The sequence below is a fragment of the Petromyzon marinus genome, unplaced genomic scaffold, assembly GCF_048934315.1.
Source record: "Petromyzon marinus isolate PM22_M1 ecotype Great Lakes invasive population unplaced genomic scaffold, UKy_Petmar_22M1.pri1.0 PM_G_Scaffold_44, whole genome shotgun sequence".
Taxonomy (NCBI): Eukaryota; Metazoa; Chordata; class Hyperoartia; order Petromyzontiformes; family Petromyzontidae; genus Petromyzon; species Petromyzon marinus.
In genome coordinates, this window is record NW_027422996.1 from 1,327,526 (window position 1) to 1,344,785 (window position 17,260).

Consider the following 17,260-nt stretch of genomic DNA (forward strand, 5'->3'; position numbering starts at 1 on the left):
CCGGACACACACACAGACACAAAGACAAATATCCCCCTATATAGCCTTAACAGACTGTAGGGGCAAGTGCTGTTAGTGAGCACCTATGAAGACACACACAGACACACACACAGACACACACACACACAGACACACACAGACACACACAGACACACACACACCAACACACACACAGACACACAACAACCGCCATTCGCCACTAAGTGGCGGTGATGTCACCACGATGTTTGCCAGGCCATGTGCACCTTGAGGCCACGTGAAGTGTCGAACGCCCGCGGGCAGGAGGTAATGGGGCAGACCCAAGTCCCACGGGTCGACTGACTGAGATGACTGGCTGATGCACCACCTGTGGCCCCTACTGTGCCAACCTGCTGTGCTTTAGAGTTCTGCTCGTTATTGTGAGCGTCGCTCCTCCGCCCTCCGTTGTTGTTGGAGGGCGACTGCCTCCAACTGCCCAGTAGCGTCCTTCACGAGCCTCCTCCACAGAGGCCGATCTTGACACCGCTCATACCGGTCATCGGCAAGTCCACTCAGCTCCACGTCCTCCTGTACCACATCACTCCATCTCTTCTCTAGCCCGTGCCGCGCCCGATTGGCCCCATCGATCTGGCCGAACAAAAGCTGTTTAGGCATGCGGTGGCTGGGTGAGCGGGCTACATGACCCAGCCAACGCAGCCTTGATTGCCGGAGCTCACCGATGGGACCTTGTCCAGATCTTTCAAGGATTTGTGAGCTCCTCACACAATCCAGTCTGGTTAAACCCAGGATGGATCGTAGGCAGGCTAGCCTAAATGTTTCTAACCGGCGATGATGTTCCATTAGGGGGGTCCACGTTTCACAAGCGTAGAGAAGGGAGGGAATGACTGTGGCCGAGAAGACCTGAAGCCTAGTGTGGAACGACAGACCAGGAGGCTTCCACACAGCGTTACGCAACCGATGAAAAAACATTGCCGCTCGACTGATTCGGAGTGAGACCTCTGCTGTTAAACTGGAGCCGGTTATAAGCACACTGCCCAGGTATGGGAAACTCTCCACTCTCTCCACAACTGCCCCATCACCAATTGGGAGTTGTGGGGTTGGAGTGTCGGATGGTACAAAATACCCAGGCAGGTGCTTAGTTTTGGTGGGGCTGATGGTAAGGGCCCACCTCTAAGTGGCATGCTCCAGTTTCAGCAGCAGCTTCTCCAACTCCTCCTCTGAATGAGCAGCAATTACCAAATCATCGGCATTTAGATTAAATAATGTGGGAGCCAGAGGACATCCCTGTCGTACCCCAGGGTGTACAGGGAATGGCTATGACTCCCGGCCACGTAGTTTTACCCGGGCCCGCTCACTGTCATGAAGGTCCTTAATGATCGTGAGCAGAGGGTCAGGGACTCCGAAAGCACGAAGAACAACCCAGAGCCCAGGCCTACTGATGGTATCATAGGCCTTGACCAGGTCAATAAAGCAGAGATGTAGGTCTTGTTGGAATTCCCTACACCTCTGCTGTAGCAGACAGACAGAAAATATGGCATCCGTGCAAGACCGTCCTTTCCTGAAACCACACTGGGGCTCCGCAAGCCTCTCCTCAGCGTGCCTGGCAAGGCGATGTTGAATAATCCTTGCCAGGACCTTTCCTGGCACACTGAGGAGTGAGATGCCCCTGTAGTTGTTACAGTATGTGCGGTCCCCCTTCTTAAAGAGGGGTACCACCAGGGCATCCTTCCAATCCTACAGAACCCATCCAGTGGTCCAGGCTGTTGTCATGATGTCATGTCGGGCAGTCTGTGCACAAACGCCACCCTCCCTCAGCATTTCGCTTGAGAGATCATCTCTGCCCAGTGCCTTTCCTGGTCTCAGACTCTGGATCGCCTTCAGTACTTCCTCAACAGATGGCACCTTAGCATGCCACTCACAGGGAGTGACTTCTTATTCCAATATTTGAGGCACCGCAGCCTCAACAGGGTCATCCCCACTTTGTGCTATGTTTTCCTGGCTGAGGGATTTGCCTTCCCCCAGGACCTCACAGAAATGCTCAGCAAATCTGCAAACCTGTTCTTGGGGGTCGGAGATTGGATCGCCATTTTTTCCCCTAATGATGGTTATTGATGTGGCGCTGCAGGTTACTTTTTTGATGGAGTTAAATAGGGATTTGTGATCGTGGGCCACTGAGGGAGACTCCATCTCCTCAGCAACCCGCAACCACCACCCAGCACCTCACGGCTCTCCGAACTTCTGAGCTAAGGCTCCTCATTCTCTGATGTAGGATACTGTAGCCGATGAGAGTGGGCCTGTAGCTTTTTTTCAACTATCCTGAACACCTCCTCTGTCAACCAGGGTCTCTGGGGAGGCCTGGACCACGTACCCAAAGCAGCCATTGCAGCTGTATGAGTCACAGTCCTAATCCTCGCCCATTTACCCTCGACGTCAGGAGGAATGGGGGACGATACCAACCCCAGGCTCAAGCGATGATGAAATTCTCACTTGCATCTTTCATCAGCAAACTGAGACCAGGCCACCTTATGTTGGAATGGGGTCCAGAGGGTACACACACACCTCTGGAGTGGAAGAATGGCAGGCACATCTTACAGATCAGAAGTCGATGGTCAGAGGGCAGATCAGCTCCACGATAGGTCCTGGTGTCAAGGACATGGGCTCGCATCCGCTGATCCGTCACTATGTAGTCCAGCAGATGTTCTTGCTTGGACCCGGCATGCATCCATGATGTTGTGTGGATGCGCCGATGCCTGAACAGCCGGTGTGACTACCGCAGAGACGGATGAGGGTGAGATGCGGCTGCCTGGAGGACGGAGGCGGGCGGAGGGGAGAGTGACGAAGTGCTGGCATCGACCTCTACCGGGAGGAGGCGAGCAGAGGAGGATGCCTGGTGGCAGCGGGCAAGGAAAGGAGAGGTGCCACCGCGGAGGGAAGCAGTGTCAGCCAGCCTGGGAGGGAAGGCTGAGGAAACGCCGAACTCTGCTGGCCGGTAGGCGCAAGGTGCCCAAAACGATGCTGTGCATGCGAGTACTGGACCTGTGAGGGCAGGACGGCCCCAGGAGCGTGGAGGATGGTGGCGCAGAGGACCGGGGGTGAAATTCACCCCGATACACGCCAGGAGGCACAATTGTGTACGGGTGGCTTTCAAAGAGGACGTGCCGGAGGAGGTCACTATCGACCGACCGAGTTTCGTACGCACTATGATGATAGAAATACTATGAGTTGATCCTGCAGACCTGTTTTGTTTGATAGCCTTGCCGGGTGGCAGGGCTCTTGACGTTTGTTTCAGGGCACGAGTGAAGGCAGTGGAGGAGGGAGAGCGGTGTACGCGGTTCTTTTTTAAGAAATGTAGGAAGGCAGAGAATACTATCCGGGAACTGGTGAGCCCCTGGGCAGACTCACACCTGCACAGAGGAGATAGTGGAGGCAGCTAGGGATTACTTCAAGGAGTTTTACAGCAGCAGGTCGTCGGAGGCAGAAGCACGGACCTCCTTGCTGGGGGAGGTAGAAAAGGTCATCGAAGCTCTAGAGGAAATGAACAGGCAGATCCAGATGGCAGAATTAGATGAGGTGGTAGGAGGGTTACGTCGTCACAGAACAGCAGGAGAAGACGGGATACCGGCAGAATTCTATATTACCTTTTGGGATACCATCAAGTACGACATATTGCAGATGTACAGAGAAGTCTTAGAGGAAGGCCCAGTGCCAGATTCCATGAAAAGGGGGGTGTGATAACCCTTATAGATAAGGGGAAAGGGGAGTGCAGTGACCTTGGGAGCTGGCGCCCGATCACCCTGCTGAACTCTGATTATAAGATCCTGCCAAGACCATCGCAGCACGTTTGGGGAAGGTGGTGAAGGAGGTGGTCGGATCCAACCCGACCAGAAGTGTGTGGCTCCGGGCAGGCGGATGTCAGATAACCTTGTCCTGTTGAAGGAGGTTGTGGAAACCACGGTGGAGAGGGGCGGATCCTTGGGCTCCTCAGTTTGGACCAGGAGAAGGCCTTTGACAGTATCTCACATGATTTCTTGTTTGCGGTTCTGGGGCGAATGGGGGTGGGGAAACAATTGATTGGCTGGATAAGGCAACTCTACCATAAGCTCACGGGCAGCCTGCTGATAAATGGAGTCCTCTTTGAGGAGATACCAATTGGGTCAGGTGTGCGACAGAGGTGTCCTTATGTCACCGGTGTTATTCATATTGTGTATGGAGCTCTTTGCCCAGGCGGTCAGAGGAAATCAGTGGATTGTGTGGATTGTGTGTACATGCCGGGGTGTAGGGAGCAAGCAAAAATATCCCTGTACATGGACGATGTCGTCATTTCTCTGTGGTGATGACTCCCCAGTATGGGAGACCCTAGGACTCGCGGATAGATTATTTTTCGCCTCGGGATCTAAGGTAAATGTGAGGAAGAGTGAGACTCTGATCTTCGGCGACCCCCAGGCTATTCGAGAGCCATCCACCCGGTATAACAATGCTCGTAGAGGGGATAAAGATCCTAGGGGTCACCTTCTATCGGGGGGGGGGGGGGGGAGACTTTGAAGGTGCCGCAAGAAGCCGGGGGAAGACTTCAAGAAAATTAAGTTGCACAGTGAGCGCTCTTCTTGAATGATGTTGCGACGCTACAAACTGGGAGGAGATTTCGAGGGCACAGTTCTTTACTCATTGGTTCTTTCGTTAAAGTCAATCTCGTGGACAGGCCTGCATGGAAGGACGGCCAGGACACGACACATGCACAGTATTGAGAGAGAGAGATACAGTATATATATACATCTCATATGCATTCGCATGATGCCATTCTTGCATAAGGATATTACTTGGTTTTCACAAGGGCGTCTAATTAGACAGCCACACCTAAGCGCACTGATGGGTCTTGTGCGTGATTACCATAATTGTCGTAATGTTATTTTTTTTCTCTCTCCGAATTATTACACGAAATCTACTCACTTGTATTTGAAAGTAAAACGTTGGGGGATGCGTCCTATAATCCGGAGAATATTGGTCTTCTCGAAGACGCGTATGAATAATCTTTCGGAAGACGGTTCCACATAGCGATACGATACAAAACCAACCCAGAGGACAAGATACCATCAGCCCTTCAAAGATCGTGTGGATTTTTTCCTCCGGGTCCTCCGGTTTTTACCTCCACATTTAGAATCAACATTCACTTCCATTATTGAGGTTAACACATTCTTGCGGAGGGAGCTGGTAGGAACGATGGGTTGCTCAGTCAATGGCCAGGGTCAACGGCGGCGTGGTGTATTCCGCAAATATGCCCGACTGTGAGGGCGGGCACAAGCCGGCGTGAGTAGTTTTATAAGGGCACCACGGGGTGACCAGCCCCTCCCCACCCAGCCCCACCCCTCCCACCCCCTACCCAGCCCCACCCTCCCCACCCAGCCCCTCCCCACCCAGCCCCTCCCTACCCTCGCCTCTCCACCCAGCCACCACCCCTCCCACGTGGACAGACAGCCACAGACATACACAATGAATCCCCTGCCTCCTGTGAATTAATCCCGGTTGGGGTTCCAGTCCATATAAGGGCACCATGGGGTGACCAGCCCCTCTCCACCCAGCCCCACCCCACCCAGCCCCACCCCTCCCATCCCCCACCCAGCCCCACCCTCCCCACCCAGCCCCTCCCCACCCAGCCCCACCCCACCCAGCCCCACCCCTCCCACCCCCCACCCAGCCCCACCCTCCCCACACAGCCCCTCCCCACCCTCCCCTCCCCTCCCACGTGGACAGACATCCACAGACATACACAATCCCCTGCCTACTGTGAATTAATCCCGGTTGGGCTTCTAGTCCACTACGTTTCCTACCAGAAACTTTGCAGCTATACATTTCCACACGATATGCCACTTAGTTGAGCTATCGTTTGTGGCCAGGTTGCTTCTGAAATAAAGAAGCTGATAGGTCAGCGGGATTTCCCTGATGAGATTTAACAAAAAAGTTTTGTTTTTTTTGCATATTTTTTCAAGTGATTTCCATAATTTTCCAATACTTTGCACTCCAGTCGTGTTTTAGTTTGCTACTCTTTGGGTCTTTCGGCTGTTGTAACGTTCTGACATTACCCCCCGACTGGACATCTGTGAGCAGGAGCTTTATAGCTCATCGGATTCCTCCGGTATGAAGGTTCTGATTCTGCATCGTCTTCTGGAAGACGGCTCTGTCCATTGTACAGCAATCTCCCTCGTAACAGACACGCCGCTTACATTGCATCGGTGGTACAATAAAACGAGCCCTCATTCGCCACTGAGTGGTGGTGACGTTGCCGCAGCGCCCGTGCCAGGCTAGGTGCATCAGTGGCTCCCGCATCTGCACACACACTCGCGAGACATCTACGTGCATACACACAATAACTATATCTGAAGTGAATCAAGGCTGTTTATGCCAAGTGGAACGTGTTTAACAATCATCAGGTGCATGCAGCATGCAACGACTTAATTTGGAAAGATCATATTGATAAACGTGTCGTGTTGCGACGAGGGGATGAAGCATGGCAAAATCCGTGATGTAAAGCGTTCGATTCTTCTGAATAATAATAATAACTTCAACTCGTATCAGCCAAGCATCCTGAGTGCACAACTACAAGAGAACAGCTGATTATTATACAAGGTGAGTTATGTTTTGTACAATTTAAAGTCGAATTGGGGCGGCATATCGTCAAGGGAGGGAGGGTCCACCATGCCTGCAAGATCGCCAGTTCACCAGCATTGAGTGAAGTAAGCCCCTGACCCTGCTGACGAGACACCGAATGTCGAAACCGCTCCAGAGTTTGCTCGTCTTGAAACAATGCTGCCGACTCTTAACTTAAAGCTTTCGTGACTGAAGGAATTCATATTCTTGGGTCGTTCGGTAAAGTCACGTAGATAGGTTCAAAGAAAATCATGATAAAAAATAACAAATAACTATGACGTTTTCTTGCCAACGACAACCGCCTACCCATCAACCAAGACATCAACATCTTCACCTCGCACACCGACTACTCATCGTGTGTGCATTATTTGTTTGGCTCAACATTTTCTTTAAGACTCGGGATGCAATTACAACGTGTCTGGGCGTATCCAGGAGCGCGATGACGACAGCGGGAACAAAGCCGCCTCAGTTGTCACCCGCACGCTCCCTCGTCTTGATCACAGCGGCCGCCCTGATTAACGCTGCGGGTGTAAAAAAATTAGAACCTCACTGTGCGCCGGCTGCTTCACGGTGGGAATTAATGATGCCGTGACGGCATTGGCAAAAAGTGTCAGCCATTGTGTACCGGCGTCATGATGCGGCAAGATTTACCAAATCGGAATTAAAAAAATACCCGCAATTTCCTAAACTTGGATTTCGCATTGCAATCACCGCCCCCCCCGCCCCCCACTATTACGAACACTCGGAAGGATCCTCTTAAAGAAAAAAAATCACGAGACTCAGTGAGGCATTCCCTGTGTAAATAAGCGAACAACAATAATATCAACAAAACAATAACAATGGTCAAACGACAACAACAAGGACAACCCCCACAACTCGCTCGGAGGGGGGAAGAAGACCCCTCTCGTGCGTCTGCTGATCGTCGATAGAACGCGCCGTGCGTGCGGTACACACGCGCGCGCAACACGACGCACAGGCGCGTGGGCGACCGCACACCGTGGGTCAACTCCTCTGCCGAACTGAAGCTGAGTTGGGGCGCTTACCATTGTTGAGCTCCCGGCCGAACATCGTTTTCTCACCCAGCGCCGAGCAATTCCAGTGGCTAAATCGAAACTGGTGCTGGCACTCGCCGATTCCCAGCTGCACGCCCTCGCCGATCACGATGATCGCGTCCGGACGGCTCTGGCACAGTGCCCGCTGACGTGGCGCCAGTCCCGGAATCTTGCTGCAGATGATGTTTGAGCCCAGTGCCATGACCGTGGAAAGTGCCCTGCGGCGATCGGGCAGGCAGACGGACGCACAGGCGTGGACGCATGGACGGACAGACACGCGGCGTGATGTTTCGTGGTACATTCTTGACATTATTTATTCGTCCGTTACGTTTGTCGTTCGTACACGAAGCGTACAGAGTGCAGCCCTGCCATTGCTGGATCGCCAGAGAGTGTTCTGGACTGTCCTCTAGAGCAGACGTTGGCAGCCCGCAGCTCCGGAGATGCACGCGGTGGCTCTACAAGGGCTGCATCATGGCTCGTTATTTATTAAGGACCACCACCGTCTCGTAGTCACACCACTAACGCTTCTATTTTATAAAGACAAAGATCTCCCGTGTAGCCTTAACAAACTGTAGGGCAAGTGCTGTTAGCGAGCACCTATGAAGGCCGGAACGGTACACGAGGGGGGTGGGTGGCCGGCACCACGCCCGACCGCCTTTGTCTCCCCAGTGGCGATGTTTACACACCGCACCAGGTACTCATTTGAGGCTGAGTCGACCTAGGGGAGGCCCAGGACCGGTTCAGATAATCGTCACTGGTGTTGGCCTTGAGCGGGAATCGAACCCGGGTCGCCAGGTTCGTAGCATAGCGCGCTAACCGCTACACTACCGCTCCCCACTGCACGCACACAGAGATGCACACACAGACACTCACCTACACACACACACAGACACACACAGAGACACACACACAGACACTCACCTACACACACACACAGACACACACAGAGACACACAACAACAACAACAACCGCCATTCGCCACTAAGTGGCGGTGACGTCACCACGACGCTTGTGCCAGGCCATGTGCACCTTGAGGCCACGTGAAGTGTCGAACGCCCGCGGGCAGGAGGTCATGGGGCAGACCCAAGTGCCATGGGTCGACTGACTGAGATGACTGAGATGACCTACTGATGCACCACCTGTGCCCCCTACTGTGCCAACCTGCTGTGCTTTAGCCACCCGGCGCTCCGCTCGTTGTTGTGAGCGTCGCTCCTCCGCCCTCCGTTGTGTTTGGAGGGCGACTACCTCCAACTGCCCAGTAGCGTCCTTCACGAGCCTCCTCCACAGAGGCCGATCTTGACACCGCTGGTACCAGTTATTGGCAAGTCCACTCAGCTCCACGTCCTCCTGTACCACATCACTCCATCTCTTCTCTAGCCCGTGCCGCGCCCGTTTAGCCCCCTCGATCCGGCCACACACACCCCACACACACCACACACACCACACACACACCATGCCTGGGCACACACCACACATACCACACACACCACACACACACCACACACACACCACACACACCACACACACACCACACACACCACACACACCACACACACACCACACACACACACCACACACACCACACACACACCACACCCACCACACACACACCACACACACCACACACACACCACACACACCACACACACCACACACACACCACACACACCACACACACACACCACACACACCACACACACACCACATACACACCACACACACACCACACACACCACACACACCACACACACACCACACACACCACACACACCACACCACACACACCACACACACCACACACACCACACACACACCACACACACACCACACACACACCACACACTCCACACACACACCACACACTACACACACCACACACACACCACACACACCACACACACCACACACACACCACACACACCACACACACACAACACAAACCACACACACACCACACACACACACCACACACACCACACACACCACACACACACCACACACACCACACACACACCACACACCACACACACCACACACACACAACACACACACACCACACACACCACACACACACCACACACACCACACACACACCACACACACACCACACACACCACACACACACTACACCCACCACACACACACCACACACACCACACACACACCACACACACACCACACACACACACCACACACACTACACACACCACACACACACCACACACACACCACACACACCACACACACACCACACCACACACACACCACACACACCACACACACCACACACACACCATGCCTGGGCACACACCACACACATCACACACACCACACACACACCACACTCACACCACACACCACACACACACCACACACACACCACACACACACCACATACACACCACACACACACCACACACACCACACACACCACACACGCACACCACACACACCACACACACACCACACACTCCACACAAACACCACACACACACCACACACACCACACACTACACACACCACACACACACCACACACACACCACACACACACACCACACACCCCACACACACCACACACACCACACACACCACACACACACCACACACACACCACACACACCACACACACACCACACACACACCACACACACCACACACACACACCACACCCACCACACACACACCACACACACCACACACACACACCACACACCACACACACACCACACACACACCACACACACCACACACACACCACACACAGACCACACACACACACCACACACACCACACACACACCACATACACACCACACACACACCACACACACCACACACACACCACACACACCACACACCACACACACCACACACACCACACACACACCACACACACACCACACACACACCACACACTACACACACCACACACACACCACACACACACCACACACACCACACACACACAACACAAACCACACACACACCACACACACACACACCACACCCACCACACACACACCACACACACCACACACACACCACACACACCACACACACACCACACACACCACACACACACCACACACACACACCACACACACCACACACACACCACATACACACCACACACACACCACACACACCACACACACCACACACACCACACACACCACACACACACCACACACACACCACACACTCCACACACACACCACACACACAACACACACTACACACACCACACACACACCACACACACCACACACACACCACACACACCACACACACACAACACAAACCACACACACACCACACACACACACACACCACACACACCACACACACACCACACACCACACACACCACACACACACAACACACACACACCACACACACCACACACACACCACACACACCACACACACACCACACACACACCACACACACCACACACACACTACACCCACCACACACACACCACACACACACACCACACACACCACACACACACCACACACACACCACACACACCACACACACACACCACACACACTACACACACACCACACACACACCACACCACACACACACCACACACACCACACACACCACACACACACCATGCCTGGGCACACACCACACACATCACACACACCACACACACACCACACACACACCACACACCACACACCACACACACACACACACACCACAACACACCACACACACCACACACACCACACACACCACACACGCACACCACACACACCACACACACACCACACACTCCACACAAACACCACACACACACCACACACTACACACACACACACACACACACACACACACCACACACCCCACACACACCACACACACACACCACACACACCACACACACACACACACACCACACACACACCACACACACACACACACACCACACACACACCACACACACACACACACAACCACACACACCACACCCACACACACACACCACACACACACCACACACACCACACACACCACACACACACACACACACACCACACACACCACACACACACCACACACACACCACACACACACCACACACACACCACATACACACCACACACACACCACACACACCACACACACCACACCACACCACACACACCACACACACCACACACACACCACACACACCACACACACACACACACACACCACACACACACCACACACTCCACACACACACCACAACACACACCACATACTACACACACCACACACACACCACACACACCACACACACACCACACACACACAACACAAACCACACACACACCACACACACACACACCACACCCACCACACACACACCACACACACACCACACACACCACACACACACCACACACACACCACACACACCACACACACACCACACACACACACCACACACACCACACACACACCACATACACACCACACACACACACCACACACACCACACACACACCACACACACCACACACACACAACACAAACCACACACACACACACACACACACACCACACACACCACACACACACCACACACACCACACACACACCACACACCACACACACCACACACACACAACACACACACACACCACACACACCACACACACCACACACACACCACACACACACACCACACACACACTACACCCACCACACACACCACACACACACCACACACACACACCACACACACCACACACACACCACACACACACCACACACACCACACACACACACCACACACACTACACACACACCACACACACACCACACCACACACACACCACACACACCACACACACCACACACACACCATGCCTGGGCACACACCACACACATCACACACACCACACACACACCACACACACACCACACACCACACACACACCACACACACACCACATACACACCACACACACCACACACACCACACACACCACACACGCACACCACACACACCACACACACACCACACACTCCACACAAACACCACACACACACCAAACACTACACACACCACACACACACCACACACACACACCACACACCCCACACACACCACACACACACACCACACACACCACACACACACCACACACACACCACACACACACCACACACACCACACACACACCACACACACACCACACACACCACACACACACACCACACCCACCACACACACACCACACACACCACACACACACCACACACACCACACACACACCACACACACACCACACACACCACACACACACCACACACACACCACACACACACCACATACACACCACACACACACCACACACACCACACACACACCACACACACCACACACACCACACACACCACACACACACCACACACACACCACACACTCCACACACACACCACACACACACCACACACTACACACACCACACACACACCACACACACCACACACACACCACACACACCACACACACACAACACAAACCACACACACACCACACACACACACACCACACCCACCACACACACACCACACACACCACACACACCACACACACACCACACACACCACACACACCACACACACACCACACACACACCACACACACACACCACACACACCACACACACACCACATACACACCACACACACACCACACACACCACACACACACCACACACACCACACACACACAACACAAACCACACACACACCACACACCACACACACCACACACACACCACACACACCACACACACACCACACACCACACACACCACACACACACAACACACACACACACCACACACACACCACACACACCACACACACACACACACCACACACACTACACCCACCACACACACACCACACACACCACACACACACCACACACACACCACACACACCACACACACACTACACACACACCACACACACCACACACACACCACACCACACACACACACCACACACACCACACACACACCATGCCTGGGCACACACCACACACATCACACACACCACAACACACCACACACCACACACCACCCACACCACCACATACACACCACACACACCACACACACCACACACGCACACCACCCCACACACACCACACCACACACTCCACACAAACACCACACACACACCACACACTACACACACCACACACACACCACACACACACACCACACACCCCACACACACCACACACACACACCACACACACCACACACACACCACACACACACCACACACACCACACACACACCACACACACACCACACACACCACACACACACACCACACCCACCACACACACACCACACACACCACACACACACCACACACACCACACACACACCACACACACACCACACACACCACACACACACCACACACACACCACACACACACACACCACACACACACCACATACACACCACACACACACCACACACACCACACACACCACACACACACCACACACACCACACACACACCACACACACCACACACACCACACACACACCACACACACACCACACACTCCACACACACACCACACACACACCACATACTACACACACCACACACACACCACACACACCACACACACACCACACACACCACACACACACAACACAAACCACACACACACCACACACACACACACCACACCCACCACACACACACCACACACACACCACACACACCACACACACACCACACACACACCACACACACCACACACACACCACACACACACACCACACACACCACACACACACCACATACACACCACACACACACCACACACACCACACACACACCACACACACCACACACACACAACACAAACCACACACACACCACACACACACACACCACACACACCACACACACACCACACACACCACACACACACCACACACCACACACACCACACACACACAACACACACACACACCACACACACCACACACACACCACACACACACCACACACACACACCACACACACACTACACCCACCACACACACCACACACACACCACACACACACACCACACACACCACACACACACCACACACACACCACACACACCACACACACACACCACACACACTACACACACACCACACACACACCACACCACACACACCACACACACCACACACACACCATGCCTGGGCACACACCACACACATCACACACACCACACACACACCACACACACACCACACACCACACACACACCACACACACACCACATACACACCACACACACCACACACACCACACACACCACACACGCACACCACACACACCACACACACACCACACACTCCACACAAACACCACACACACACCACACACTACACACACCACACACACACCACACACACACACCACACACCCCACACACACCACACACACACACCACACACACCACACACACACCACACACACACCACACACACCACACACACACCACACACACACCACACACACCACACACACACACCACACCCACCACACACACACCACACACACCACACACACACGACACACACCACACACACACCACACACACACCACACACACCACACACACACCACACACACACCACACACACACCACATACACACCACACACACACCACACACACCACACACACCACACACACCACACACACCACACACACACCACACACACACCACACACTCCACACACACACCACACACACACCACACACTACACACACCACACACACACCACACACACCACACACACACCACACACACCACACACACACAACACAAACCACACACACACCACACACACACACACCACACCCACCACACACACACCACACACACCACACACACCACACACACACCACACACACACCACACACACCACACACACACCACACACACACCACACACACACACCACACACACCACACACACACCACATACACACCACACACACACCACACACACCACACACACACCACACACACCACACACACACAACACAAACCACACACACACCACACACCACACACACCACACACACACCACACACACCACACACACACCACACACCACACACACACAACACACACACACACCACACACACACCACACACACCACACACACACACACACCACACACACTACACCCACCACACACACACCACACACACCACACACACACCACACACACACCACACACACCACACACACACTACACACACACCACACACACCACACACACACCACACCACACACACACACCACACACACCACACACACACCATGCCTGGGCACACACCACACACATCACACACACCACACACACACCACACACCACACACACACCACACACACACCACATACACACCACACACACCACACACACCACACACGCACACCACACACACCACACACACACACCACACACTCCACACAAACACCACACACACACCACACACTACACACACCACACACACACACCACACACACACCACACACACACACCACACACCCCACACACACCACACACACACCACACACACACCACACACACACCACACACACCACACACACACACCACACACACCACACACACCACACACACCACACACACACCACACACCTCGCAGCAGCAAGATGGAGACCTCGGGCCCAATCAACAGCGCCCAGAAGCCCCCGGAAGCCCCCTGAAGCCCCTCCCCCTGAAGCCCCCTCCCCCTAAACCCCCCCTCCCCCTGAACCCCCCCTCCCCCTGAACCCCCCTCCCCCTGACCCCCCTCCCCCTGAAGCCCCTCCCCCTGACACCTCGTGGCTCTCAAATTCGCCATCTTTGCTCGGTCCACCACCCAGCGACTCAGCGCTCATCCATCTTCACGCGACCACTCAAAGTGATTCACCCACCCAGCGTCTCAATCACCCACCCAGCGTCTCAATCATCCACTCAACCACACGTTGATTCACCCACCCAGCGTCTCAATCATCCACAGGTTAATTCACCCACCCACCCGCCATCTCACTCAAGCCAAGCCACTCAACTTTTGCCAATTAGCCCCCTGCCCTGGGTCTCCGTAGTTTGCTCACACGTGGTTTTAAACACACAAATAATTCAGCACTTGTAACTTTCTCATCATCTGAACTCAATAATCTAACCACTCTGCCCCACCACCATCTCACCCAGCCACGAGACTTCTCTCCTGCTCTCCAGAGACCTCACCTGCGGGATAAACTTGTTGTTGTTGTAGTTTTGTTGTTGTTGGTATTATTAAACGATATAAAATCCCTGAATTTTTCAGAGCGGGTTGGAACGCAGCCAAATTGCTATGTGATCGTGTTTCCTGTGGGCGTGGTCGCTGCCCTCCATGGGCGTGGTCTCTGCCCCCCCCGTGGGCGTGGTCGCTGCCCCCCGTGGGCGTGGTCTCTGCCCCCCCCCCCCCGTGGGCATGGTCTCTGTCTCCGTGGGCGTTGGCGCTGTCCCCATGGGCGTGGTCTC

At 54.0% G+C, this 17,260-nt stretch overlaps 1 protein-coding gene across 1 annotated transcript in view; it reads right to left on the bottom strand.

Moving 5' to 3' along the window:
- The window catches only part of LOC142917281 (protein Wnt-7b-like), a 33,020-nt gene extending 15,927 nt beyond the window's left edge, over positions 1–17,093 (bottom strand). Inside the window, exons 1-2 of the mRNA XM_076061905.1 lie at positions 16,985–17,093; positions 7,665–7,891 (exon numbers count right to left, since the gene is read on the bottom strand). Coding sequence (XP_075918020.1) covers positions 7,665–7,875 — 211 coding nt within the window. The 5' untranslated portion in view covers positions 7,876–7,891; positions 16,985–17,093. The remainder of the gene's footprint in view (positions 1–7,664; positions 7,892–16,984) is intronic.
- Between the last annotated feature and the right edge of the window lie 167 nt (positions 17,094–17,260).